This window comes from Pogoniulus pusillus, chromosome 2, assembly GCF_015220805.1.
Source record: "Pogoniulus pusillus isolate bPogPus1 chromosome 2, bPogPus1.pri, whole genome shotgun sequence".
Taxonomy (NCBI): domain Eukaryota; kingdom Metazoa; phylum Chordata; class Aves; order Piciformes; family Lybiidae; genus Pogoniulus; species Pogoniulus pusillus.
In genome coordinates this window covers 48,374,028-48,400,797 of record NC_087265.1, presented here as the reverse complement: position 1 = coordinate 48,400,797, position 26,770 = coordinate 48,374,028, and the positions used below count along the sequence as shown (strand labels likewise).

General features: G+C 61.4%; 2 protein-coding genes across 8 annotated transcripts in view; both read left to right on the top strand.

The window, feature by feature from the left end:
- The window catches only part of SPEG (striated muscle enriched protein kinase), a 32,010-nt gene extending 10,466 nt beyond the window's left edge, over window positions 1–21,544 (top strand). For all 6 annotated transcript variants that reach the window (XM_064164512.1, XM_064164519.1, XM_064164556.1 and 3 more), the window contains 36 exons: window positions 548–730; window positions 2,454–2,668; window positions 2,952–3,040; window positions 3,241–3,422; window positions 5,531–5,791; window positions 6,962–7,120; window positions 7,256–7,445; window positions 7,594–7,823; window positions 8,001–8,120; window positions 8,527–8,631; window positions 8,715–8,921; window positions 9,029–9,152; window positions 9,578–9,750; window positions 10,421–10,533; window positions 10,731–10,899; window positions 10,984–11,077; window positions 11,432–11,632; window positions 11,793–11,853; window positions 12,055–12,132; window positions 12,291–12,463; window positions 12,570–12,596; window positions 12,838–12,990; window positions 13,222–13,264; window positions 13,360–13,428; window positions 13,561–15,736; window positions 15,851–16,003; window positions 16,076–16,192; window positions 16,280–16,447; window positions 16,727–16,849; window positions 17,038–17,202; window positions 17,354–18,023; window positions 18,116–18,355; window positions 18,655–18,878; window positions 19,392–19,467; window positions 19,711–19,860; window positions 20,152–21,544. In XM_064164512.1, coding sequence (XP_064020582.1) covers window positions 548–730; window positions 2,454–2,668; window positions 2,952–3,040; window positions 3,241–3,422; window positions 5,531–5,791; window positions 6,962–7,120; window positions 7,256–7,445; window positions 7,594–7,823; window positions 8,001–8,120; window positions 8,527–8,631; window positions 8,715–8,921; window positions 9,029–9,152; window positions 9,578–9,750; window positions 10,421–10,533; window positions 10,731–10,899; window positions 10,984–11,077; window positions 11,432–11,632; window positions 11,793–11,853; window positions 12,055–12,132; window positions 12,291–12,463; window positions 12,570–12,596; window positions 12,838–12,990; window positions 13,222–13,264; window positions 13,360–13,428; window positions 13,561–15,736; window positions 15,851–16,003; window positions 16,076–16,192; window positions 16,280–16,447; window positions 16,727–16,849; window positions 17,038–17,202; window positions 17,354–18,023; window positions 18,116–18,355; window positions 18,655–18,878; window positions 19,392–19,467; window positions 19,711–19,860; window positions 20,152–20,359 — 7,889 coding nt within the window. In that variant the 3' untranslated portion in view covers window positions 20,360–21,544. The remainder of the gene's footprint in view (window positions 1–547; window positions 731–2,453; window positions 2,669–2,951; window positions 3,041–3,240; window positions 3,423–5,530; window positions 5,792–6,961; window positions 7,121–7,255; window positions 7,446–7,593; window positions 7,824–8,000; window positions 8,121–8,526; window positions 8,632–8,714; window positions 8,922–9,028; window positions 9,153–9,577; window positions 9,751–10,420; window positions 10,534–10,730; window positions 10,900–10,983; window positions 11,078–11,431; window positions 11,633–11,792; window positions 11,854–12,054; window positions 12,133–12,290; window positions 12,464–12,569; window positions 12,597–12,837; window positions 12,991–13,221; window positions 13,265–13,359; window positions 13,429–13,560; window positions 15,737–15,850; window positions 16,004–16,075; window positions 16,193–16,279; window positions 16,448–16,726; window positions 16,850–17,037; window positions 17,203–17,353; window positions 18,024–18,115; window positions 18,356–18,654; window positions 18,879–19,391; window positions 19,468–19,710; window positions 19,861–20,151) is intronic.
- Window positions 21,545–22,086: 542 nt separating this feature from the next.
- On the top strand, window positions 22,087–25,693 carry GMPPA (GDP-mannose pyrophosphorylase A). Of its 2 annotated transcripts, XM_064164493.1 has the most exons (13): window positions 22,120–22,222; window positions 22,296–22,393; window positions 22,474–22,577; window positions 22,946–23,138; window positions 23,271–23,330; window positions 23,473–23,603; window positions 23,737–23,751; window positions 24,340–24,474; window positions 24,637–24,734; window positions 24,833–24,879; window positions 24,963–25,055; window positions 25,147–25,315; window positions 25,390–25,693. In XM_064164493.1, exons 1-13 carry the CDS (start codon window positions 22,180–22,182, stop codon window positions 25,488–25,490), a joined length of 1,287 nt encoding a protein of 428 aa, XP_064020563.1. In that variant the 5' UTR covers window positions 22,120–22,179; the 3' UTR covers window positions 25,491–25,693. The 2 variants fall into 2 exon arrangements, with proteins under 2 accessions (XP_064020571.1, XP_064020563.1); XM_064164501.1 differs by lacking the exon at window positions 23,737–23,751 and having other exon boundaries at window positions 22,087–22,222.
- Window positions 25,694–26,770: the final 1,077 nt, after the last annotated feature.

The following is a 26,770-nucleotide window of genomic DNA, read 5'->3' as shown; positions in this document are numbered from 1 at the left end:
GGGACACGCAACCCCAAGCTGGGTGTCGCAGGCAGGTGATACGCCCACTTCAGGAGCACTCTTTTCATCCTGTCTCTCCTCGGGCAGGAATGAAGTGCTGGGGGAAGACAGAGAGGGCAGGGCTGCAGACAGTGTGGCTGGACTGAGCTGGAGAAATACCTCTGAGCTCTGCGCGGGCAGCGACGGGCGATTCTCTGGGCTACTGCTGGCACAGCTCGAGGGTTTCCCGAGGACAGAGGCCTCAGGGCTGATGGGGTCCGAGCGTGTTGTAGCCAGGACGTGGGCTGGGGCAGCTGGACAGCCGGAGCCGGTACCAGCCGGTGGAGACGGGCAGAAAAGTGCCTTTAATTCCCTCCTCCAGTCTCCACTGGAGGGCAGGAGGGTGCCAGGAATCAGCCGAGGGCCGTGGGAACCCGGGACTGGCTCCCCAACGCAAAGAAATCCCCAGGTCAGGCGAGGGAGCGCCTGGCCACGTCGGGGACCCCGCACCGAGCTGCGGAGGAGCTCGCGCTCCCCGCCCACCAGTGACCCTCGCCTCTGCTCGCAGTGTCCTGGAGGAAGGACGGGGTCCCGCTGCGGAGCAGCACGGCGCGGCCCATAAAGGCGGAGGGCGAGCGGCATACTTTGCTGGTCAGGAGCGCCCGGGTAGCCGACGCTGGCCTCTACACTGTCACCGCTGCCAACGAGGTGGGGGCGACCTGCTGCAGCGCCATCCTCAGCGTGCGGCCCGGTGAGCCCCGCGGCGGGACGGGAGCGGGAGGCGGCCGGGGGAGAGGCAGGCAGGCAGGGTGGGTGGGAGGGAGAAGGAGGGAGGCAGCACCGGCAGGACGGCAGGCTGGCTGCCAGCTCGGCCGCTGCTGTCACTGGGAAGAAACTGGCTTCCTTACCCTACAAGGCTCTGTCTGAACCAAAGCAGCTGTCGTGCTCCCGGCAAGCACCAACGGATCCTGCCTGGGAGGGGAGGAGCAGAGTGGGGTCAGGCTATGAGCATCCCTCTGCCACCAGCAAGCAGCCCCAGTGTCTGGCCTCCCTCACAACCTGCCTTGCAACCCGCTGGCCATGGGGACACCTCAGCCTGCCCTCTGACCCGCAAAACATGGGGTACCCCTGCCCCAACTTCCAAAAGATGGAGATACCTCTCCTTGCCCTCCCACCTGCAATCTGTGAGGATACTCCTGTCCTCCAACCTGCTGGTCGTGGGGCCGCCACAAGCCATGGGCATTCCCAGCCTGCATACCAAGCTCCTAGCCAGAGGATACCCAGTCTTCCCTCCACCCCGCTGCCGGCTGCATCCCACGACAGTCCCAAGGCTCTCCCCATCACGAATGTCCCTGGGGAGCGTGCAGAGGCTCGGAACTGCACTGGGGGCTGGAAGCACCCAAAAAAACCCTACCTGCTACGTGATGAAGCAGGGCTGTGCATTCAGGGGCAGGGCCAGCTGCGGGGCGGGGGCACAGCGGCGGGGGCAGAGAAGGGGCCCGGCAGCCCCCTGCCCGGCGGCAGGCCCTCCCCTGCGCTGCTGGCCCAGCCCCGGGGGCCGGCCGGCTCGGGCGGGGAGGGCACAGCGGGCTGGAGGCGCGCCCGGCCAGCACCGGCCCTGGCAGCGGCAGCGGCGGCTCGGCGGTGGGGCCCGGGCTCGGGACGGCCCAGCCCGGTGTGGCACGGCTCGGTTCGGGGCGGGGGCTGCCGGGGCTGCCACCCCCGGTGAGTGCAGGGGGCGGCGGGGAGGATGTGGGACGGCAGGCTGAGGGAAGCCGGGAATCGTTCCCTTCCTCTCAGCCCTACGCCCTGGGGCTGCCCGCGGGCACCGCGGGGACGCGGGAGGGGCACAGGCCTCGCCCTGCACCGAGCAGCCCGTCCGCCTCCCCCCGGTAAGGGCGGGGACGGGGAGTGAGGGCGCTCCGGCAGCCGGGTTGGAGGGGGGCCAGCACCCCCAGCACGGCGGCTGCCCTCTGCCAACGCCCCGCGCCTCGCTGCTCTCACCGCCTCGCACTGCACCCCCCGGACCCCGCACTCGTCCCGCACCCATCGCGGCCCTGGGTAGGCTCTCCAGACGGGCAGGTCTGTCCCCGGCCGGGGAGCAGGCGGGCGGCCGGGCGGGCTGCTGGGGGGAGCGCAGCTGACAATGTCACCTTCAGCCCTCGCCGGCTCGGGGCAGGCACAGCCATCCCGGGAATCCGGGCGGCTTAAGGATGGGAGAGCAGGCTGCTGCGTAAGAGCCACTTGAGCCTTGCTGTCGCCTTGCGGGATATCGCGTCCCCTTATCGCGTCCCGTGGAGTGCTTCTCACCCCTCCCCCTGCGCAGTGCCGCACCCCTTCGCTGCTGGCTGCTGCCGACCTGGGAAGGCTGTCCTCGGGCACCCTTGGGGTGCAGGGTGGTGGGGTGAGGTTCCTGACCCGTCTACCCAGTTCTGGCTTACTGCCATTTCCTTACTGGGCCTTTCCTGTGTTAGCCCCCGCAGTGGAGCGGTATGGGAACTTGCCCCCCCCCCTCCTCGGCCAGGCCAGCCCCATCACCTCAGATGAGGAGTACCTGAGCCCCCTGGAAGAGTTCCCCGAGTCTGGCACTCCCCAGCACCGACCAGCCATGAAGCTGCAGCCTAGAGCTGAGCATGGGGCTGCTCATGGCTCCCCGGAGAGTACCTTCAAGGCTGCACCCACCTTCGAGGTGAGCTGACATCCCCCCCTTCCCACCCCGCACCCCCTGGCGTCTGGTAGAGGGTGGGCAGTGCCCTGTGATCACAAGCTTGTAGTACTTGGTGCCAGGAGATGCTGAGTCAGGACTTCCTGCCCCTTATGTGGGGTGCTCCTTGCACCTGGGCAGCCTCCACCCCATCAGCTGCCTTAGTACTCCAGGGCTGGAGTTGTGATGGAGGGCACATAGCCCTGGGTGCAGCGGTGAGGATACATAGCTCTGGGTGCTTGCTGCTCTCTGACCCCTGCATTCCCAGGTGTCCCTCTTGGACCAGTCTGTGCTGGAGGGGCAGGATGTCAGCATGACCGTCTGTGTCCGTGGAGAGCCCAAGCCCATCATTTACTGGTGAGTCCTGGTGCTTGCTGGGTCACAGCTGGGCAGAGAAGGAACAGACATGCACAGTGACCTCCTCACTTGAGGGCGGTCGGCTTGGAGCTTTTGTCTTGAGTAGCATTTAAGGAGGAGGAGAGGGGTCTTCTGGGGACAGCCAGACCGGGTGTGCAGGGCCAGGCATGACCATGCCACTCTGCCCATGTCCTGAGCAGGCTGAGGAACCGGCAGCCAGTGAAGTACGGCCGCCGGCACCATGCAGAGGAGGCAGAGGGAACGCGGGGGTGCTTCACGCTGCACATCCTTGCGGCAGAGCGCACCGACACCGGCTTCTACACCTGCAAAGCTGTCAACGAGTATGGCACCAAGCAGTGCGAGGCCAAGCTGGAGGTCAGAGGTAAAGCTGCCCAAGGGCATCTGCCCCCACAATCCTGAGGGGCCAGCTGGCTCCAGTGCCCTGCATGAGCTGTGTGGGGAAGGGACCACTGCAGAACCCACCCCTTGGTGGTGCTGGTGCTGGAGAAGGGGACAAAACCGTCCTGCCTTTCCCAGTCGCAGCACAGGTGAGCCCAAGGTGGGAGCAGGAAAGCAGACCTGCATGCCTGGGGCTGCCTGCAGAATCTGGCCTTGCAGCAGAAGGCAGGCTGCCTTGCTGCCCCATCCAGATGTGCAGAACCACAGCCCTGGGTCCTGTCACCCAGCTGTGCCAGGTCCCATGCTAGCCTGACCCAGAGCACACTGCTCTCAACAGCCCAGCTTTGCCCCTTACGCGCTGCTGGGGCCAGGTGCTAACCCCTGGCTGTGCAGGGAGGGCTTTGGCCCTTGGTGACCCTGCAGGGAGGATATCCCCCAACCCTACCGTGCCAACAGTCCCCTTTTTGTCCCTTCCTGCCTCGGGTAGTCTGCAAGCTGTGTGCCAGGCACAGGGCAGCTTGCAGAGGTCTCCCCTGCCTGTTTCCAGCAATAGCTTGTATGCATGGGACTGGTCTGGCCACCCCCGCCGTCCCTCCTCAGCCCTGCTGTGGTCACCCCAGGACCCCAATATACGTGCAGATTGTGTGGGTGGGGCTTGGGACTGGTAGTCAGGCTTTGTCTGGCATCCCCTGAAGGTTAGAGAAGGAGCCTGTGGGGATGAGTGATGCTTCCTCCCTCCTCTTGCCTTTTGCTATGTGTGCCCTGCTCTCCCCAGCCCTCCCTGCTGAAGGCCGCCTGAGCCCCCCAGGCTGCACTCATCCCACCTGGCCTTGGCTGCACTCTGCTTGTACCCTGCTGGCACCCTGCTCCCAGCCTCTGCCAAAGTGGTGGGAATGGGATCCAGCCACGTGCCCCATGGCCAGCAGGAGCTGGGCTGTGGGGGCGACAGTTCAAGCCCTAGCCCCTCTCTGGGGGTTCAGTGGGTGGCTGTGTGCCTTGGCACACACTTGCACCTCTTGTGCCACGCTGGCGTGTGTGTGTGCTGATCCCATCGCTGCTGCACTAACCCTTCTGCTTGCTGACTGCGGTTTTTGTCTGTACGCAGGGGGAGTGCGATAAGGGGGTGCATCTCTCAGAGCCGCCACCCTGGGGCTCTTAGTTGGACACCTCTTAGGCAGTGGACCTCACCTTGTGTTATTACCTTCTGCTCCATCCACCGCCTCGTCCTGGATGCATCACAGGGACGCGTGGGCCCTCAACCGCGGGCAGGGGCTCACCGGATGGCCGGGGCAGGCGGAATTGAGGCGGGGCAGGGGGAGTGGTGGGGGAGCACCAGGCGCCCCTTCAGCCAGGCCAGGGTGGCCTTATAATGCTGTCCTGTCTCTTGCTCCATTTGTTCGTCCCTGTCTGTGTGTCCTGATGCTCTCCATGCTTCCCAGGAAAGGGAGCAGGGAGCTGAGCCCACGGTTGCCACTGTGAAGGCCAGGGCTATAGGGAAGGGGTTGTGATGTGCTGGCAGTTCTGTAGTGGTCACCTTGGACCACGGGAGACAGGAGACTCTGGGGACCCCAGTGGGGGAGCACCGTGCTCCAGCTGCTGTGGGGAGAGAAAGCCTCAGCCCCTTTGGTTTTGCAGCACCCACCCAGGCACCAGTCTGGCCACTGCAAGACCTCCTTCATAGCCCCAGGGCTCAGGATCTGCCCGGAGCACCCTCCCTGTGCTCTGGGTCTCTTCTTAGCAGGGCGGGGGCTTGGGGGGTGTGGTGGGGTGGGCTGCGAGGCCGTGACCCGTTTTTTTTTTGTAGCTCTAATAAAATCTGTTTGTAAAGCGCTGTGTGGTGTGTTCCTGGCACGGACACCTCCTCTCACCCCTGGCCCGCTCCTGGCTCAGCTCTGCTTTCCACATCTCGCCCCTTTCACTTCCTTGCCCTTCACTGCTGCACTCCTTGCCCGCCGCACCAGGCCCCCTCCCTGCATGTCTCCCTCTGTCCCCGCACGTTCCTCCCCTTCAACCCCGCCACCTCTCATGATTGCTTTTCAGTTGCTGAGACGCATCTCTCTTTCTTTCTCTCTCTCCCCACTTCCCGGGCAGCTCGCCCCGAGTGCCAGTCCCTGGCCATCGTGGTTCCCCTGAAGGACGTGGTGGTCGGGGCGGGGGAGCTGGCACTCTTTGAGTGCCTGGTGGCTGGCCCGCCAGACATGGATGTAGACTGGCTTTCCCGGGGCCGGCTGCTCCAGCCCGCCCTGCTCAAATGCAAGATGCATTTTGACGGGCGCAAGTGCAAGCTGCTGCTCACCTCCGTGCATGAGGACGACAGCGGGATCTACACCTGCAAACTCAGCACTGCCAAAGGTAAGCGGCGGTCACTGCAGCTCCCCGGGGGTGTCTCACCTGGGACTTGGCTCTAGAGGGGTTCTGGGAGTGCTCAGACCTTGCTGCCTGTGGGTTCAGGGGTCTGGTCCCACAGGGATGTAGCTGTGTGTGCTGGAGGTGGGAGCTGGGGAGTGGTTGCCGGCCCAGGAGCTGGGTACCTTTCCCTGACTGGGAAACCTCAGGCTCCAGCACACTGAACCTTGTCCTGTCCCACTCCACACGCGTGCAGCTCCCAGAAATGCCTTGCACTGTGGCTGCAGCAGCTAGATGCAGCTCTGGAGCCCAGCTCTCCCTGTTCCTTGGCTCCAGACATTCTGGACAAGCAGCTCCAGTACCGACCTGTCTCTGATGGCCTGGGAAGTGGCAGGGGCTTTAGGGCTGCCCATCCTCTCCCACTAAGCCATCACTGGTGGCGGCTGAGAAAGAACAGCAGGACCTGGCCTCTGTCTCACGGCTCCAACACACTGCTGTGCCTATTCATGCTTCCTGGAGCCTTTGTGGCCCACAGTGGGGCAGGGACAAAGGTCACTTTCCATTCCTATCTGCCTGGGCAGCCCCTTGGCAGTAACCCAGTCTGGGGTGGGTGCAGGAAGCAGCATCATTCTGGTGCCCATGCATGCTTTCATGGAGAAGGCTGTCTGCCCGTGGTGATTTGAGGGCAGCAGAAGTTTTGGGTGCAGTGAGGTGGAGTTGTGCCTGAACATGGTGTCAATCCCTACCCAAGGTGGGCAATGACACTGTGACAAAATGATACCTACTGCTAACTGCCTCATCTGGAGTATCCAGCCTTTGCCCATCCCTGTGTTGCCTGCTTCAGCATCACCACCATGTCCCATGGGGCTAGGCCAGTTGTGATCCTCTGCTCTATAGGGAGGATAAAGCATCATCCCACCCCACTTTGCTGCCGGCACCTGTATGCTGTGAAGGCAGGAAGGAGACATCCTTGCCATCAGAGGCTCAGCTCTGGGCACGGGGACCTTGCACACATTTGTACACACTCCCAGGGTGTACGTGGCCAGGCTCAGACCCACTGGGTGTGGGATATACTCACCTACAATCGTGTTGGCGGCAGGAGCTTGCAGCTGAGGAGGTCACAGGCTGCACACACATGTCCCACGCAGGGCTCACCCCTGCCCCCTCTCCTTGCAGACGAGCTGACCTGCAGTGCCCGGCTGACAGTGCAGCCCTCCGTGCAGCCGCTCTTCACCCGCAAGCTGGAGGACGTGGACGTAGTGGAAGGGCGGACGGCACGTTTGGACTGCATGATCAGTGGCACTCCTGCCCCAGCAGTCACTTGGACCCATTTTGGTAACTCCCAAGCCTGGAAAATGTGCTCTGAAGAGAGATGTGTCCTCACGCCCTTGGGGGCTGCACCCAAAGGCTAGTGCCCAGCCAGGGCTGGGCTGGGTGCTGGTGCTGATGCTGCTCTGTGTCTCTGTGCAGGCCAGCCAGTGCAGGAGGGGGAGAACGTGCGGATCCAGCGTGATGGTGGGCTGCACTCGCTGGTCATTGTGCACGTGGGCAGTGAAGACGAGGGGCAGTATATGGTGACTGCCAGGAATGCCCATGGCCAAGTGGAGTGTTCTGCTGAGCTCTACGTGGAAGAGCCACGACCGTCTGCCACTTCTCAGATGTAAGAGATAGAGGTCTCCAGGATCTGCATCCCCCCCTGCTTACTCCCCTGCTGGGATTTAGGAGACAATGGGCTTGTACAAAGCCTGGGGTCAGGGCTTGGCTGGGAACACTCTGTTCCTGCTGCAAGCATGTGTGGGCTCTTGCAGCTCCAAGCTGGAGAAGATGCCGTCCATCCCAGAGGAGCCAGAGCAAGCGGAGACTGAGACAGAGTGCTTCACTATGCCCGACTTCCTGAAGCCACTGCACAACCTGGATGTGGTGGAGTCAAAGGAGGCTGTGCTGGAGTGCCAGGTGGCTGGGCTGCCCTATCCCTCCATCACTTGGTTCCACAATGGCTCCCGCATCGACAGCACCGACGACCGCAAGATGATGCAGTGTAGGGCTCCCCACCACCCTCCTTGCCTCCTTGGGGTCTCTCTGCCCAGGGTAGAGGAAGGGACGCCTCAGGAGAAGGCATCAACCCCTAGATCTTCATGTCCCATGGGGCAGAGAGGAGAGTTCTACACTGCTTGGCTGGTGAGATCTTACCTGTGTCCCCCTGTTGCTCCTACAGATAAGGATGTCCATCGCCTGGTGTTCAGGGCCGTCAGCCATGCTCATGCTGGTGTCTATAAAAGTGTCATTGCCAACAAAGTGGGGAAGGCCACGTGCTATGCACACCTCTACGTCACCGGTAAGCAGCAGTGGGCACCACCTGGGATGTGGTGGTGGCACCACCTGGCAGCCACCCTGCCAGGCTGTGTTCTGAAGCTGGTCAGTGGCTCTATGGTGAGGTCCTGGAGTGATAAGATCGCAGTGCAGCTCAAATTGGAGGAGATCTCAGGGGGTTTCTAAATCAACCTTAAAGTGGAGTTATCTGTGCAGCCCTCACCTTGTGGAGACAGGACCTTTTCCTGAACCACCAGGTCCCACATGGGACTTGCTGTGAGTACCAGCCCCACAGGGGTTGCCAGACTGAACCCTTGCAGGACAGCCAGTGAGGGACCCATCCATTCCCTCTAGCTGGCATCTCCTGGGGCAGACACTCTGGGGAGCTCCAGAGTAGCCATGCATACAGCCCTGCCTGCTTTCTCATGCAGATGTGGTGCCAACACCCCCAGATGGGCCACCCACTGTGACCTCGGTGACAGGCAGAGCCATCACGCTGACCTGGAACAAGCCCAAGTGGCTGGACACTGCCATAGGTGAGGGGACTGGAGCAACATCATGGTGGGGTGCATGGGACAGTCTGATGCCAGGAGCTTACACTGATCCTCTCCTCCTGCAGACCCCAACTCACTGACCTACGTAGTGCAAATGCAAGTGCTGGGGACGACGCAGTGGCTGGTGCTGGTGGCTGGTGTGCGAGACACCACCTACACCGTGCATGGACTGACCAAGGGTGCCCAGTACCTCTTCCGTGTCATCACTGCCACCCCCAAGACCAACAGCAAGCCCTCCCCATTTGTGGGGCCCGTGCAGCTCCTGGACCGGGGTGAGAGGGGCAGTGGGGAGGGGATGAACAGCTGGGGTGGTGGTGGTGATCTGTTCAGGGCCGGGCAATGTGGGGTCTGAAGTTGATAGTGATGCTGCTTGTGTCAGGTCCCTATCTGGAAGAGGCCCCAGTCATTCTGGACAAGCCAGATGTGGTGTACATGGTGGAGGGTCAGCCAGCCTCCATCACCATCACCATCAACCACGTGGAGGCCATTGTCACCTGGAAGAGGTAGGACATAGTGTTGTGCCCACTGCCTGCCTCACAACACAGGGTGCATAAAAAGAGAGGCCTCTGCACCACCTCCCCGTACAGCCCACGGTGGGTGGTCCTCCCCTGGGGCTGGTCTTGGGCTTGGCCAAGCATGCAAGGGCGATGTCCAGGGCTGTGCAGAGCTGCATGGAGGAGGAGTTTGGTTGGGTTTGGGTTTTTTTGGTGAGTGATGGTGCTGCTGCTGCTGTCCATGGGGTGCTAAGGGTTGAGAGCTGGTTTAAAGGTAGAGCTAGCAGTGGTGTGGGACCTCTTTGTAGCAGCTGCCATGTGGGAGCTGGGGCTGTCTGTGGGTCAGGATGTGGCTGTGGGATAGAAACTATCAATGGGGCAGTGGGTCCGGGGCTGCCTGTGGGGCTGTGACGTGGCAGCTGGTGTGCCCACAGGGGCGGGCAGGCGCTGGGGGAGCAGGTGGGCGCATACGAGGTGACGATGCCAGATGACGACCAGCACTGCCTGCAGCTGCTCTGTGTGGGCCAGGAGGCTGTGGGGCTGCTGGCCTGCGAGGTGAGCAACCGCCATGGCACTGCCTGCTGCACCCTCCACCTCTGCCTTGCAGGTAGGTGCCCTCGCAGGGGTGGTGTTGCCCTGTGGTGTTCCAAGCCAATGTGCTGGGGGGAGGAGGGCATTGCCCTGCAGGGTGATGTTGCTCCACAGTGTCTCATGCCCATATGCTATGGGTGCACTGCCCCATAGCTTGGCACAGCATCTCAGACTCATGTTTGGTCTAGGTAGAAATGTCCCATGTGCCCCACTACCATGTGCATGGGGTCACGGTGCCCTGTGGTGTCCCTCAGCCATGCACCATGAACGTCCCATGCCTGTATATAATGAGGTAGCACAGCCCCACAGTGTCCTATACCTAAGAGCCTTTGGGGAGACGTCCACAATAACCCATACAAGTTGTCATGGGTGGCACTACCCTACAGTACCCCATAGCTATATATAACAGGAAGATGCAATTCCACAGTGCCTATGCCCATGTGTCATGAGTGTCACTGCCCCATGGTGCCACTCACAAGTGGATGACCACCCCATGGTGCTGCAGCACCTGTTATTAGTGGCCTGCCCTGTAGTGTCCCCCTTTGAGGTGGCACTGCCCCATAGCACTCCATGTTTCTGCACCATGGTTCTGGCACTTCTTTGCAGTGCCCCACAGCTGTTCACCTGGTGTCAGTGGTCACGAGGTGGCACTGCTCCATGGTGCCCTATGTCCTGTCTCTTGGCAGAGGCACCATGCTTTGAGTCTATCATGGAAGACATAGATGCCAAAGAAGGGGAGACACCGCGCTTCGTAGTGGTGGTGGAGGGGAAACCGCTGCCAGGCATTATGTGGTACAAGGTGGGCTGAGACCCCTCCACCTCCTTCCTGACCCACAGTCCCCCCCGACCCACACTCTCCACTACCTCACTTTGGTTGCTTATTGAGGCTTGGGGTTGTACTCACCTTCAGTGATGCATATCCCCTTGATGTGGAAAGGGTGGTGGGTGATGGTTGGTAAGGGGACAGGACACCCCTGACACCTCTGCCACTCCCAGGATGGGGAGCTGCTGGAGGAGAGCAGCCACCTGAGCTTCGTGTATGAGGACAATGAGTGCTCGCTGGTAGTGCTGGGTGCTGCTGAGTCTGACAGTGGTGTGTACACCTGCACGGCCAAGAACCTGGCTGGGGAGGTCTCCTGCAAGGCAGAGTTGGTGGTGCGAGCAGGTATGGCCAGCTGGTCCTCTTGGCTCCCCGGCTGCAGAGCCTGCCTTCCCAGCTTGTCCCCCACTGGTGCTTCTCTTTCCCCAGCCCATCCTACTGTTGATGCTGCCATGGAGGAAGAGGCACTGCACAAGGCACGACGCCTGACTGACTACTACGATGTGCATGAAGAGATTGGGAGGTACAGGGGCTTTCGGCACTGTCAGAGAAGCACCTTAGGTACAACAGGGACAAGGGGTGCTAGAGACAGGCTGCACCCTGCATCTCTGACCCACGGGTCTCAGCTCCATGATACAGAAGATTGTGATGTGCTGGGGCTGCTCTCAGCTATTGTGGGATGCTCCAGTGTCAGCTCAGAGTGGAAAGCCAGGGCAGCTGGAGCAAAGCCAGACCTGGGGGTTCTCTGTGGAGGGTCTTGGGAGGCTGCTGAGGTTGTGGTCAGCTCCCTGCAGAGCGGGTGCCTGCCCCAGCTGCTCGGGAGGCGTCCTGCTTGCCTGCTTTCTTATCTCTCCTTGCCCTCACTGCTGCGTTGCAGGGGAGCTTTCTCCTACCTGCGAAGGGTGACGGAGAAGAGCAGCCAGCTGGACTTTGCTGCCAAGTTCATCCCTGGGAGGACCAAAGCCAAGCAGTCAGCACGGAGGGAGCTGCACATCCTCTCACAGCTGGACCACGAGCGCATTGTCTTCTTCCACGATGCCTTTGAGAAGAAGAATGCCATCATCATGGTCATGGAGCTGTATCCTCTGGGTGCTGCTCCAGAAGCATGTGGTGTGGGGGATGAGGGGAGGCTTTTGGGGAAGATGGGCGGTCAGAGCAGTTGTGGAGTAGCTGTGCACCTAGGAGGGTGCAGGACATGGCAAGGTGTGGAGTTTCTGTGCTCCTTAACAGGGGCCCAGCTGTGCCAAGGAAGAGCTGCTGGACAGGATGGCAAGGAAGCCTTCGGTGTGTGAGTCTGAGGTGGGTGAACCCTAGCAGGGGCAAAGTGATGAGGGAGGTAGGGAGCCTGGAGACACAGGGATCTGTCCCGGCCCAGGGACGCACAACGCCCATTGTATGAGGTTGCAAAGGGGGCTACAGCCCACACCCTCCTCTGCATGGGGCTAGTGTGGTGCTGACCCATGCTCAGGGCACCCACCCTCCCCACTCTATCTGCTGCAGGTCCGGTCTTACGTTCGGCAGGTCCTGGAGGGCATCTGCTACCTGCACCAGCACAAAGTCCTGCACCTGGACATTAAAGTGAGTGCAAGGCTCTCCAGCCTCTTCCTGCCCTGTGCCTGCAGGGCTGTGTTCCTGTGGCTTCAAGGAGCTTCATCCTACTAATGGGGGACATCCCTTCCCTGGGGGGGAGCCCCTGCCTCATGCCAAGCTGCCCTCTGCCCCACACTGTCTTGTAGCCAGAAAACCTCCTCATGGCGGATTCGAACAGCGAGCAGGTCCGGATCTGTGACTTTGGCAACGCGCAGGAGCTGACACCCGAGGAGCCACAGTACTGCAAGTATGGCACCCCTGAGTTTGTGGGCCCTGAGATCGTCAACCAGAGCCCCATCTCCAGTGTCACTGACATCTGGTAAGGGCAACCTGGGAGCGGATGGTGGGCTCCCTGCTATGGCAGGAGGGATTGGGCACCCCAGATTGGCTCATACTGTGCAGTAACTGTGCTCCCCTCTCTGCAGGCCTGTGGGGGTTATCACCTACCTCTGGTAAGTGTCCTGGTGGGCCTCCGTGGGAGGAATACCCTTCCTTCCCCCTTGCTGGTTGCAGTACTGGGCTGCGGCCACACACATCACTCCTTTCAGACTCATCCTCCTCCCTGGCCACTTGAGCCTCTGCCCTCTCCAATGCACTGGGGCTGAGGTTCTGGATCCCATCCTGACTCTCCCATCCTTGTTATGCTGTTCCCCATGTCCCAGTTGCCTGATGACAGTGTTCTCTCCTCGGCAGCCTGACAGGGATCTCCCCTTTCGTGGGGGAGAATGACAAGACAACACTAATGAACATCCGCAACTACAACGTGGCTTTTGAGGAGAGGATGTTCCAGGGGCTCACTCGGGAAGCCAAGGGCTTTGTCATCAAAGTGCTGGTCAACGACAAGCTGTGAGTGCTGCAAGGTCCTCAGCCCCTGCCTCTGGCATGACCGCTGTGCTCAAGGGAGGGTGGGGACCCCTGTGCATTTTGGTCCCTGACAGCAGGCTGGCTGCATAGCCCTAGTAGGGTGCAGCACAGACCCTCCTGCCCTTCCTCGAGCTGGCCAAAGTCCCCCAGGTCAGGCAGGTCAGGTAGGTCAAGCATGTCAGCTGGTTCTCATCTAGTGGTGTTGGTTCACAGGAGACCCACTGCAGAGCAGACCCTGGAGCATCCTTGGTTCAAGGTGAGCCTGGGCAGGGACCCAGTTCCCAGCAGCAGAAGGGTCTCCCTGAGCCTGCAGGAGGCTCTGTGGGACACTGCTGTCTCTTTGCTCCACAGACGCTGGCCAAGGGAAAGATCATCAGCACTGACCACCTGAAGCTCTTCCTTTCCCGTCGGAAATGGCAGGTGAAGGCAGGAGCTGGGGAGGGAGCGGGCTAGGTAGGGCTGTGTCCTGGGCAGGATGGGATGATGTTCATTGGGCAAGATGATGCCACGCCAGCCACTCGGGCCTGATCCATCCCTCTCTCCTGGCTGTAGCGCTCGCAGATCAGCTACAAGTGCAACATGGTGCTGCGGCCGATCCCGGAGCTGCTCGAGGACACATCCAACCACCTCTCCATCGCCGTGCCCCGGCACCTCAAGGAGTCCCCTGCGCTGTCGTCCTCCTCGGATTCAGATGACCTGGATGAGCTGCCTTTCATCCCCATGCCACACCAGGTGGAGTTCTCTGGCTCCCGCATGTCGCTCAATGAGATCCCCACAGACGATGAGGCCATTGGGCCATCTGAGGGGTTACAGCTGGAAGGTGTCGCAACGGGGGACGTCTCCCCCATGGAGTGGCAGAGTCAGGCCTCAGGGAAGCCCGGGGTGGCCCTAGGCAAGCGGCCGAGGGGTTCTGGGCTGCGGCAGCCGTGCACAGAGGCAGAGGCACCTGGCTCCTCCGATGAAGAAGCCCCCGAAACCCAAAAGAGGCCAGAGTACCCTCGCAAAGCCATGAGGAAGGGCTCCAGCCTGGAATCCCCAGGGAGTGCCCGGCGGGGAGAGCTGAAGAGAGGCAGCTCAGCTGACAATGCCCTGCTGGTCCGTCAGCCCCCAGGGACTGATGAGGGGGCTGAGGCTGGCCGGGACCCCCGCCGGGTCCTGGCCAAGGCAGCTTCCATGGAGCTGCCACGGCGGAAGGTGGTCTGGGGGGAGGATGATCACGCCCAGCGCCTGGAGCTGATGCGCCAGCGGCTGCTGAGGGGCAGCTCTGGGGACAGCAAGGTCAGTGGCCTGCGGGGTCCCCTTCTGGAAACTCTGGGGGTCAGCTCTGACAAGAAGGTCTCACGGCCAACCCGGCTGGAGCCGCGGGCATCGGCAGTGCCACAGCTTGTGCGGGCGGCTTCCAGTGAGGCCACTTCTCCGCGCCTCCTCCCCAGTGAGCGCCAGCTGCAGAAGAGCAGCTCCTTCAGCCATGGGGACGCAGAGCCTGTTGTCCGACACCGCCGCTCCGGTGCACCCCTGGAGATCCCAATGGCCCACCTGGAGGCACAGCAGCTCAAGGAGTCCCCCTCGCTCTCAGCCCTCTCTGATGCCCGGCCCCCTGTGTCACCAGACACCCCTGGCTTGCCAACACCCCCAGCAGTAGAGATGGCCACAGCCCAGGTCCCTGCTGACAAGGCTGCCTTGGGGAGGAGGCACATCCCTGAGGAGCATGGCCAGCCCACAGCTAGTGTGGCTGCCACCACCACGGGAACTAAGCTCAAGGCCAGAAGTCAGGAGAAGACACCCATCAAGGTGGCTGGAATCAGTGGGGAAGGGGCTGCAAGGACAGGAGCACTTACCTCTCCACAGCCCCTGGCCCCCAGGACCCAAGGTCCCCAAACTTCTTCCTATGCCAAGGTCATGCAAGCCTTGGGTGCTGTGCCAGGTGAGGAACCAGCCACCGAGGAAACCCCCCAGCCCCCACCAGCTACCCCCACTGAGCCACCTCCATCAGCACCATCATTGAGGAAGGAGACAAAGCCCACTGGCTCCTCCAGTTCCCTGGTCATCCAGGACATTGACTCAGAGGAGGTCTTTGAAGCCAAGTTCAAGCGGGGCCGGGAATCATCGCTCAGCCGAGGGCTGAAGCTCCTCACCCGCTCTCGCTCTGAGGACAGGCACCTGGCTGGGCCCCCCGCCCCTGATGAGGGCATCTACCGTCCCACACCAGTCGGTGTGCCCCTAGAGCTGCGCAGAGATCGACCCACTGGGCTGGCAGCCAAGTCCAAGTCAGTGCAGGACCTGCACGAGGTGGAGAAGGACAGGGGCTTCCTGCGGAGGATGTCTGTCCTCCTCAAGCGGACTCCACCTGCTGAGAGGAAGAAGAGCAGGGGGGAGGATGGAAGTAGTGAGACCCTGTCTGGCGGTCGCCGCTTCTCCTGGAGCTTGGCCATGGGCAGCTCCAAGGAGCGGAGGGACTCGGAGAGCCTCAAGTCAGAGCCGGGGGGTGTTGGGGAGAGGGAGTCGCCAGCAGTGGCTGTGCGGAGGAAGATCAGCGCAACGGTGGAGAAGGTCTCGGCTCGGCTTCGCAGCCTGTCGGATGAGCAGCTGGAGGGCGAGGGGCCCCCAGAGCTCCGCCGAGCCAGCTCTGAGGGGGAAAGCTTGAAGCCAGGGTCCCACCCGGCACCGGCACCCTCCTCCGAGTCCCTGCGCTCTGAGTCCAGCACTCGCTCCTCTGCCTCTGCCAAAGGTGAGTGATGAGGAGGGTTCTCGTCAGCACCCTATGGCCCAGCTGCCCCGGGCAAGGGGAGGGGTACAGCTGCCCTCGCTTGGCCCTGCTCTCAACCACCCTGGTTGCCCACAGGTGGAGGTGACAGCCAGAAGCGGACCCGCTGGGAGCGCTGGGGGCTCTCACGGAGCAAGAAGGAGAAGGTGGCATCACAGCCCAGCATCCCCTCCAGCCTGCTGCGGGAAGAGGGATCTGCTGCCGGCCGGCCGCACACGCACAGCGAGTCGGGTAGGTACGGCCCCAGGACGGGACGGTAGGTGCTCGTTGCTGCCCCAGCCTCAACTCCTCTGTGCTTTCCAGATTTCCCCCCCATTTTCCACATCAAGCTAAAGGACCAGGTGCTGCTGGAGGGTGAGGCGCTGACCCTCTGCTGCCTGCCTGCTGGCAGCCCAACCCCCAGGATTCTCTGGATGAAAGGTGGGCAGCGCACTGCCTGTGCTACCTCAGCGGGCGGGCAGCGGGGCAAGAAACGGTATCATCCCTCTTCTCTGCTCCCTGCTGCAGACAAGAAGTCCCTGCAGCCAGACAGCGCGCTGAATGTCATCTCCTGCAAGGACGGCCGGCAGATGCTCACCATCACCAAGGTCTCCAGGAAGGACGCGGGGCTCTACGAGTGCGCAGCTGCCAACATCCTGGGCACAGCCATAAGCTCCTGCACGCTGGCTGTGGCACGTAAGGAGGCAGGGAGGGGAACCTCACAGGACATAGGTGCAGCTCCATGAGAGCACCTACCAGTCATAAATCCCATGGCTGGGGACTGGTTGGGGCACGGCAATCTTCAAAGCTGCACTCTCCACATCTGCAAGAGTCTGGAACTTTTGAGTGGGGCAGGCTGATCTTGCCAGGCGCCGTCAGCATCTCTGAGCCCACACGTTGTGCTGCCCTCATACCTCAATAGCTCAGCCCTGCTCCTGGCTGAGCACACAGCCCACCCTGCCTGTCCCCTTGCAGGGCTCCCTGGGCGGCCGGGCACCCCAGAGATCCCCCAGAAGTACAAGAACACGGTGCTGGTGCTGTGGAAGCCTGCGGAGAGCAAAGCCCCCTGCACCTACACGCTGGAGCGCAGGCTGGATGGTAGGTGGGGCTGCCTCCCAACTCCCAGGAGGAGCAGCCTGAAAGTTGGGCTCAGGGCCACCAAGACAAGGAAAAAGTGCCTGAAGTCCTTGCTGTCCCCAGGGGGTCCTTGGGGTCCTGAGTCAGGCGTGGGGACAGGGTGCTGCCACTGGCCTGCCCTCACCTCATCTTACCCCTCATGCTGACAGGGGAGCACGAGTGGAAGATTGTCAGCACCGGCATCACTGACTGCTACTTCAACGTGACGGAGCTGTCCCCTGGCAGTGCTGCCAAGTTCCGAGTGGCCTGTGTTAACAAGGCCGGGCAGGGGCCCTACAGCACCCCCTCAGCGAAGGTGCACCTTGAGGCAGCAGGTAAGTGAGCCCTGTCCTGCGGGGTGTGGAGCCTCTGGGATCTTGAGTCCTCAGGGATCTTCTCCTCAGGGCTTTGGGGAATGGGGTGTCACTTGCACCCTTCTCCTTGCTTACTCCCACCCTGGCTCGTGTCTCACTTTGCTCCCTGCAGATGCCCGAGCTGCCCCAGCCAAGGACAGTGCTGTCCCTGTCCCTGAGAAGGTGGCTTCCAGCCGGTCAACCCAAACACCCACGGGGCAGCTGGAGGCACCAGCCACAGGCATCCCTCCCACCACACCACCCCGCAAGCACAAGGGAGGACAGAAGGCAGATGGGATGGCACAGACGGATGCCCCCTCAGGGGTTTCCCAGCCCCCTACACCCCAAGAGGGATTGGAGCGGCTGGATTCTGAACTCCCACCCAACATCACTGTCTGCATGCCCCCTGAGCTGATGTTCACTCCCCCTCGGACTGCTGCCTCACCCCACACAGACACCCCCACCCAGGGCTCTCCTGCACTCCCCACAGATTCACCACCCCCACTCCAGGCTCCATCTCCTTCCAAGTCGTCCCCCACTTCCCCAGTGTTGACCACCCCCAGCTCAGCCCCTGTGTTGCCTCTCGCCACCAACACCACACCTGCACGGAAGATGCCCCCCTACATGGTCACTTCCTTCGTCTCCATGCCCCCTGCACCAACCCCTGTGCAGGACTCACCTGCTGCTGCCCCATCCTCCAAGGAGCCCCAGGCTGAGAGTGGGGTCCCAGGGTCTAAAGACAGCATGGCATTGCGGCAAGGGGTCCCCCAGAAGCCATACACCTTCCTGGATGAGAAGGCAAGGTGAGTAGCAGTGGGACAGAGAACGTTCTGCCGGGGTTGTCCTGCCCCGCAGCACCCACGCCATGGATGCTGAGCACCATCCTGTGCCACAGGGGCCGTTTTGGAGTGATCCGGCTGTGCAAAGAGAACGCCACTGGGAAGCACTTCATGGCCAAGATTGTGCCCTATGAGGCAGAGCGGAAGCAGAGTGTACTGCAGGAGTATGAGATCCTCAAGGCACTGCACCACGAGCGCATCATGGCCCTGCACGAGGCATACATCACCCCCCGGTACCTGGTACTCATCTGTGAGAACTGCGCCGGCAAGGAGATCCTCTACAGCATCGTGGACAGGTAAGGGCATGCGTGGGACTGCCAGGGACAGCTGCCAGCACAGGGCTGCCCACTGATGTGCTGGGGTGTGGTATGGGCTGGATGTTAGGAGGAAGTTGTTGCCAGAGTGATTGGCATTGGAATGGGCTGCCCAGGGAGGTGGTGGAGAGCCCATCCCTGGAGGTGTTCCAGAAAAGCCTGGTTGAGACACTTTAGTGCCATGGTCTGGCTGATTGGCCAGGGCTGGGTGCTAGGTTGGGCTGGGTGAACTTGGAGGTCTCTTCCAACCTGCTTGATTCTCTGATGCCACTTGCCCCCAGGTTTCGCTACTCAGAGGACGATGTGGTGAACTACGTGCTGCAGCTGCTGCAGGGCCTCGAGTACTTGCACGGCCGCCGCATCGTGCACCTTGACATCAAGCCAGACAACGTGCTCATCTCGGGCATGAACGCCCTCAAGATCATTGACTTTGGCAGCGCCCAGACCTACAACCCCCTCGTGCTGCGGCAGCTGGGGCGGCGTGTTGGCACCTTGGAGTACATGTGTGAGTGGGGCACCAGGGGTGCAGCACCATGGGGATGGGGAGAGATCTGGGGAACTGCTGTGCCCAAGGTGTGCATGTATGTCTGTGTGCCGTAGGTGTTGAGAAGAGGGAGGAACAGAGATGTCCTTAAGGATGCTGAGGGGCCTTTGGGGTGATAGGTGTGATTGCTGAGGGTTGCTGTAGAGTTGCTGCTCTCAGTGGGAGAGTTTAGAATCCAGAGAATCATAGAACCATAGAATCAGTCAGGGTTGGAAGGGATCACAAGGATCGTCTAGTTCCAACCCCCTACCATGGGCAGGGACACCCTACCCTAGATCAGTTTGGGTAAACAGGGCAGTTGACGTACCTTTGGAGGTGCTGGGTTTTGTCAGGGTAATAGCCACAATGCCAGGGAGGGGTGATGGGGGTGGGGAGCGTGCAGTGGTGGGGTAGCTGCCCTGGGTGCTGGGGATGCTGTTGGGGCTGGGGCTGGGTTACCCAGTGCATATAACAAACATGCTCCCTTGCCTGCAGCACCGGAGGTGGTGAAGGGGGATCCGGTGGGCTCCGCAGCAGATGTCTGGGGTGTTGGCGTCCTCACCTACATCATGTAAGAGAAGGGGCTGAGGGGACAGGCACCCTGAGGTGTAATCATCCTCACCCAGGGCTCAGTGCCACGGGAGACAGCAGGCCAGAGGATGCTGTGGTCCTGCAGACCCCTCCCAGCTGAACATGGGGATTAAGACAACCTGGGCAGATGTTGCTGTCCCAAACCAGGGATGGGTGGGTAGGGATCGCTGGGTGCCCTCCCACTGCTGCTTCCCAGCCTGTGCCACCCTCTCCACTCTTGCAGGCTCAGCGGGCGGTCACCGTTCTTTGAACTGGATCCCATTGAGACAGAGAACCGCATCCTGGCAGGGCGCTTTGATGCATTCAAGCTGTACCCCAACGTCTCACAGAGTGCTGCCCTCTTCATCCGCAAGGTCCTTGCTGTCCACCCCTGGTAAGTGCCCAGTGTGCCACAGGGGAACACAACTCTGAACTGTGCAAGCAACCAGACCAGAAGGGCAGCTGCCTGCTGGGTGAGATTCTGTCCATCAGTGGGAGCCCAGGCTCCATCCCTGCTCCTGTAGAGGGCTGGAATCTCCTATGCCCAGGGCTTGCATTCTGTCTTTGCCCTTGGAAGGGGCCGGGATGCCCCAGGTCTTGCAGAGCAGGGGTGGTGGCTGGGTTCGGGGAGCGCAGCAGTGGTGGGCACTTTGCAGCCACTGACACGGAGCCACCCCTGCCTCAGGAGCCGTCCCACAGTGAAGGACTGCTTTGCCAATGCCTGGCTCCAGGATGCCTACCTGATGAAGCTGCGTCGCCAGACTCTGACGTTCACCACCAATCGCCTCAAGGAGTTCCTGGTGGACCACCAGCGGCGCCGTGGCGAGGCTGTCACCAAGCACAAGGTCTTACTCCGCTCCTACCAGGGCGGTCAGCCACCGGGGCCACAGTAACTGGTGCCTCGGCCACGGCTGTGAAGGGCCAAGGAGCCAGAGGAACATTCCAGGGGCCGTGGGATGGGGTGGCCAAGGAGTAACTAGGATGAACCCACGGACCTCACACGCCTCCATCAGGGGTACTGGTGGCTGGCACTATTTTGGCAGTTCTGACAGAGGCAAGGTGCTGCCCCAGCCAGCCCAGCAGCAGGGTTTGGCAGCGGGCGAGCAGTAGGAAGCCTTGCTATGGAGGGAAAGAGAATGTGGCAGAGGGTCAGGAGAAGGATGGGATGGAGACATGCAGACAGGGAGACAAGGAAAACTCTAGGTGGGAATGGGAGAGACACCAGCACACTGGCCAGCGCTGGCCACAAGGATTCCATCAGCCGTGTGCCTTACGCTGCATCCTGCAGCTGCCCCTGGCCACGACGCAGGGGTCCCTGTGCTCCCTCCAGTTTGTGTGCCGGTGCTCGAGGTCTGAGACTGCTCCAGCAGTTCCTGCAGAGAGGAGCCCACTTACAGTCCTGCCATGGTCCCTGGCCAGCCAGCACAGCCCCGGTCCTCATGGCTGGGAGCGGGGACCTCCAGACCACCCCCTCCACCCCCCACTTCTGCTTCTCCCAGCTCCAGTCCTGGCAAGCAGGTTTGTGGCCCCAGGACCAATGCCAGTGCCTTGCTGGGGGCTGTTGGCTGTGCCCCATGATGGGGTGGGGGACTGGCTGGCACCCCTTCTTTGCAGGGGGGCACCCACGTGCCATGCACACCTCCTGCACCTGCTCAGGCCCATGCTGCTCGTGCTCTGCCTGTCCGGCTCTGGCCCTCACCCTGCACCCTGCTACCAGCCCACCTGCCCGTCCTCGGGTCCCCACACACAACCTTCCGTGTCACCTCCCACCTGACTCCTTGGTCCTGCTTTGCCAAGCCCCACAGCCCCTCCTTACCCCTCCTCTCTGGCAGCAAGGTGCCAGTGTGGCTGGGTGACCCGGGTAGGGGTCTGGGGCAGGAGTTGGGCACCTGCCTTCCAAGCTGCTGTAGCAATAGGGCTTTATTTATTGACTGTGGGGGAAAGGCGTCTGCCTGTCCCCACCTGCGCCCCCGTCCGTGTCCTTGTCCCCTCCTCTCTGCCGGGCTCCGGAGTTGCCAACGTCCCTGTGCTTTGGAGCAAGCAATGTGCCAGAGCAGCAATAAAGAACCTGAGCAGCAGTCCCCACCTCTGTGCCTTGCTGGGAGGGGATGGGGAGGTGGGCAGAGCAGCCCCCGCTTGCCTCCGAGGACTGGGCGCCACGGAAAGGTCCTGTCCCGGGCTCCAAGGGCTCAAAGCCAGGAAGGTTCCCAGATGGGGCTGGGCTAAGAAGGGTGTCGAAACCCGGTGCCAGAGCCACGAGAGCAGCGAGGATGTGCAGGGAGGGCTGGCTCACGGCGGCGCTGGCACCATGGAGCGAAAACACCGAGTGCTGGAGGGCCAGGCGGCAGCGGAGAGCTCAGAACCCACGGTCCACAGGAGGCTGAGCCGCCGGCGCGGCCGTACCCAGATGCCGGCGCCCCGGTGCCCGCCGGCGGCTGCCCCTTTCGGCTGCCCGCCCGCCCCGAGCCCCTCCCCCGCGCAACTGCCCCCGCCCCTTTTCTGCCCCCGCCCAGCCGCGTTACGTCACCCCCCGCGCCGGCGCTGCCGCGTTACGTCACCCCGCGCCCTGGCGCGCCCTCTGGCGGCCGTGGGCGCCGCCCGGCGCAGTGCCGCCGCGTGGGGAGCGAGCGCCGTGCGCGGTGACGTGTGGCAGCTACGTGTGCGGAAGTGGCGGCGGTGCCGGGGCTGGCGGTGCCGGCGGGGGCGAGCCGTGATGCTGCTGAAGGCGGTGATCCTCATCGGGGGTCCGCAGAAGGGTAAGTCCGCCGGGCCCGGGGGACGTCCCGCTGGCACCGGGCCCCGTCGACCCAGTTCTGCTTCGCTCCCCAGGGACCCGGTTCCGGCCGTTGTCCTTCGAGGTGCCCAAGCCGCTCTTCCCGGTGGCTGGGGTGCCCATGGTGCAGCACCACATCGAGGCCTGTGCCAAGGTACGAAGCGGGCCGGGAGGCCAGGGGCTGGGCCGGGGGGCAGGGCCGGGCCCCTCACTTAGCCCCCTCTCTGTCCCAAGGTGCCTGGCATGAAGGAAATCCTGCTGATGGGCTTCTACCAGCCCCATGAGGCCCTCAGCCGCTTCTTGCTGTCTGCGCAACAGGAGTTCAAGATCCCCATCAGGTAGGCAGGAGCCCTCACACCCCCCCGAGGGTAGAGCCTGACTCAGTCCCTCACCTGCCTCCCCCAGGCTGGCAGCCCCCAGCCAGTACCAGGCAACAGAGAGGTGGGCCCCATCCCAAACACAGCTGCTGGCACCTCACATTAATTAGTTCTGCCAAATTGCCCTTGCCCTGGCCAGTTCTTGCTCCAGAGATGCCTCTGCAGCTCAGTCCGAACTCCCATGGCCTCCCTCCCAGCTGAACCTCGTTGCTGCAGGGTGGGATTATAGCTCTTCAGCCCCTGCCAGTCGTTCCCTGCTCTACTGCTAGCTGGTGGCACCAGACCCTCACTTAACCTTAAGTCCTCACTTTTCCCTGCTTGCCTCACAGGTACCTACAGGAGTACGCGGCGCTGGGCACAGGTGGTGGCATCTATCACTTCAGAGACCAGATCCTCTCAGGTGGTGCTGAGGCCTTCTTTGTGCTCAACGCAGACGTGTGCTCAGAGTTCCCCCTGCAGGAGATGCTGGAGTTCCAGCAGCAGCACGGGGACGCGCACAGCTTTGTCATTCTGGGTACCACAGTGAGTGGCAGTGCTGGAGAGCAGCAGTGCTTTGCCGCGGGCTTGCCGGCGGCTGCTGGGGTGCGAGCTGTGGGTCTGGCCAGCTTTGCACGCCTGCTGCTCCGTCGTTGCTAATACATCCTCGCTCTGCAGGCCAACAGGACACAGGCGCTGAACTATGGCTGTATCGTGGCAAACGCAAACACACAGGAGGTACCAGAGGGCCTCAGGGAGCCGGGCACACCGTGGGCAGCACATGCTGTGCCACTGGCGTGGGTGCACGTTCCCAGCGTGCCTCAGAGGGTGTGGTGCCAGGTGTGGGCCCTGGGACTCGCATGTCTTCCCTTACTCCCAGGTCCAGCACTATGTGGAGAAGCCCAGCACGTTTGTGAGCGAGATCATCAACTGTGGCATTTACCTGTTCACACCTGCCATCTTCCAGCACATCGGTGAGGTCTTCCAGAGGAACCAGCAGGAGCTAGTGCTGTGAGTGCCTTCTCTCTGCCCCCAGTCTGGCCCACACCACTGCTTCCCCAGGGCTGCAGCAGCACACTCATCCTCCATTCTTTCTCTATCTTTTCCTCTGCCATCACTCACTTGTTTCCTGGTCCTGCACCAGCTGTCCTTACCTTGGGTAAGTCTCCCTCTGTGTCTGCACTGGCTGCTCTCGGGGCTGGATTGTCCATGGGGGTATGCATGCTTTCCTCCCTGTTCCAGGCTGCTCTGCAGGGCTGCTTTTCCCTCTGCTCACCTCCCAGACAGCTTGAGACTCTTGCCTCTCTCTTACTCTTGTCCCATCCCATCCTCATTCAGCTCCAGACAAGGGGCTGAGCAAGCCTTTCACCTGGGAACGCTCTGCTCCCCTCTCCAGCACTTCAGCCAGCCTGTCATCTGACATCTCTGCCACTGCTCAAGCAAAAACCCAGCTGTGCAGGGCTCTGGAACGGGAGCAGGATCTGTCACTCAGTACACCTACCGGGACTGGATGGGACTCTTACACCATCAGTTTCTGCCTCAGAGCTTGTTTCAGCTGGCAGAGTCCCATTCCTCTGTTGCTTTGGGACCCAGGGAGGCTGGGGTGGTCCCCAACGTTTGGCAAGAAGTACATGGCTAGGTAGAAGTTTAGGGTCAAGAAAGGCCCTGGATTTGGGGATGGTCTAGTTCTGGTGTCTCTGGCTGAGGCTGACTGAGGTGGGTGTCTTAATGGGGCTCTTGCTTGCAGAGAGGAGAACTCTAATGGCTGGCAGCGTGCAGAAGTGATCCGGTTAGAGCAGGACGTGTTCACGGCGCTGGCTGGCAGCGGCAAACTCTACGTCTACCAAACCGATGGTTTCTGGAGCCAGATCAAGTCAGCTGGGTAAGTGCTGGGTCTAAAGTTGGCACATCCAGTTACCCTTGGAATGGGAGAGGAGAGCCCCCAGGCAGGACCCTGGGGATGGGTGGGGGAATGCTGACTTCAGATCCTTCTCTGCTCTGGTAGTGCTAGAGAGGCAGTAACCACCTTTTGCTCCTCCTGCAGCTCCGCTATCTATGCCAGCCGCCTTTACCTGAATCAGTACAGCAAAAGCCACCCAGAGAGGCTGGCCCAGAACAAACCTGGAGGCCCTATCATCCGAGGTACCTCCCTGACACCCCACTGCTACCTTGAGGGCTGCCTGGGGAGGCAGTGGGCCCATGGATAGGGCCTCCCCTGCCGCAGCTGCCTTACGTTGCAGGCAACGTGTACATCCACCCGACAGCCTCTGTTGACAGCACTGCAGTGGTGAGTGCCCTGCACCAGGGAGATGCTCGGGGTACTGAGAGCACCCTTGTGCTCAACTTCATGGCCTCTCTCTGTCCTTACAGCTGGGCCCCAACGTCTCAATTGGGGAGGGGGTGACAGTTGGAGCTGGTGTGCGTGTGCGAGAGTCCATCGTCCTGCATGGTGCCTCACTACACGTAAGGAGGGCTTGCCTGAGGGTGTAGGCGTCAGCCTCTGCCTGTTGAAGGGAGGCAGCAGAACCCTTCATCCCTCTCCTTTTCACCCTAGGACCACACCTGTGTCCTCAATACCATTGTGGGCTGGGACAGCACGATTGGGCGCTGGGCCCGAGTTGAAGGAACCCCCAGCGACCCCAACCCCAATGATCCCTACGCCAAGATTGACAGCGAGACGCTTTTCCGGGACGGGCGCCTCACACCATCCATCACAATCCTGGGTATGTCCCTCCCACCCCAGCCCAGGGGGGCAGAGTCTCCCCCCCTCCTGCTCATCCTCACACTCTTTCCACAGGCTGCAGCGTCACTATCCCTGCTGAGGTCGTTATTCTCAACTCCATTGTCCTTCCTCACAAGGAGCTGAGCCGCAGCTACAAAAACCAGATTATTCTCTGAGTCAGCAGCTCACTGAGTTGGGGCAAGGGGTGAGGAGGGCACACCAACCCCACCCACTTCCTGCTGTGCTGTAGAGCAAGAGACTGGGCTGTGGCCTCAGCACCTGGGAGGCTCCCAGCACCCCTGGAGGGGTAGATGCAGGCCAGGAACCCTACAAGTGCCTGATTCTTACTCCTAACAGACATTAAAGCTGGTGAGCATCAGCCTTGTGTGCTGCTTCTCTTGCAGCCCCGGAACTAGCCCTGGGGCAAACTGAAGGCTTTGGTGACAGCACGTGAACCTGACACCAGGCTGTGCCACCTGTGCAAGGAACCCTAGGCAGAAGCTGTTGAAGTGCTTGCAACATCTTGGTTACAGAGTTAGGTGTTTCTCCATAAAAGAACACTACCACCACCACCTTGCAACCCCTCAACAGGCTGTTCCTGCATCAGTTGCCATCTGCAGCTCCCTGAAGGGTCTTGTTCTGTATCAGAGGCTAAGGAACTTCAAGCATGCCTGTCCTGCATAGGCAGCTCAGCTTGCAGGAGCCAGTTGAGTATCCCAGTTTCGTCAGTGTGATTACAACAGCCTGAGCTGGGCTCCTGCCTACTGCTGGGAAAGCAGCACAGCACCAGGCTGTCCTAAGGGCACTGGAGTAGAGAGGCAGGCTCCTGGCTCTGGAGAAAGCTGTGAAAACACTCATTTCCCCAGCACCACCCCTGCCCCACCAAGGGCTCAAAATCAGCCAGAAGAGATGTAAGCCCTACCAAGCCTGCTCCCATCAGGCCAAAACCTGCACAGGCTGCCTAGGCAGGACTTGGGGTGCCAGCAGCAGGCCCCTGCCCCTCTGGGGCAAACAGCCTTTTCCACACTCTTGGGTATAGATTGGGCTGGGAGGAGAGGCTCACTGCATGTCTTCTCTTGCACCAGCCACATCCACAGGACACCAGAGCAATCAACTTTTATTTGTGCAGATGGCAGATACCTCCCACCTTAGTCTTAAAAAAACAACCCATAATTTTGCTGAAGGCAGCTCCCTGTTGCTGCTGACACAGTCTGGTGACCAGCAGTGCCCTTCACTTGCCTGTGTTCCCATCTTCACCTCTGGTTTTCGACCTCTGTGCTAAAGCTCAGCACTCCACCGAGGCAACACGTTAGGGACTCTATCCAACCAGTACCGCCCCAGCTTGATGAGCTAAATCCTTGCTCCCAGCCCTGTGCCTTCACTGTGCCAGTTCTCCCGTGGTCCTGGGTGGGGGATTAGCTGTTCCCTGGCTTTAAGCACATTAAAAACTCCTTCA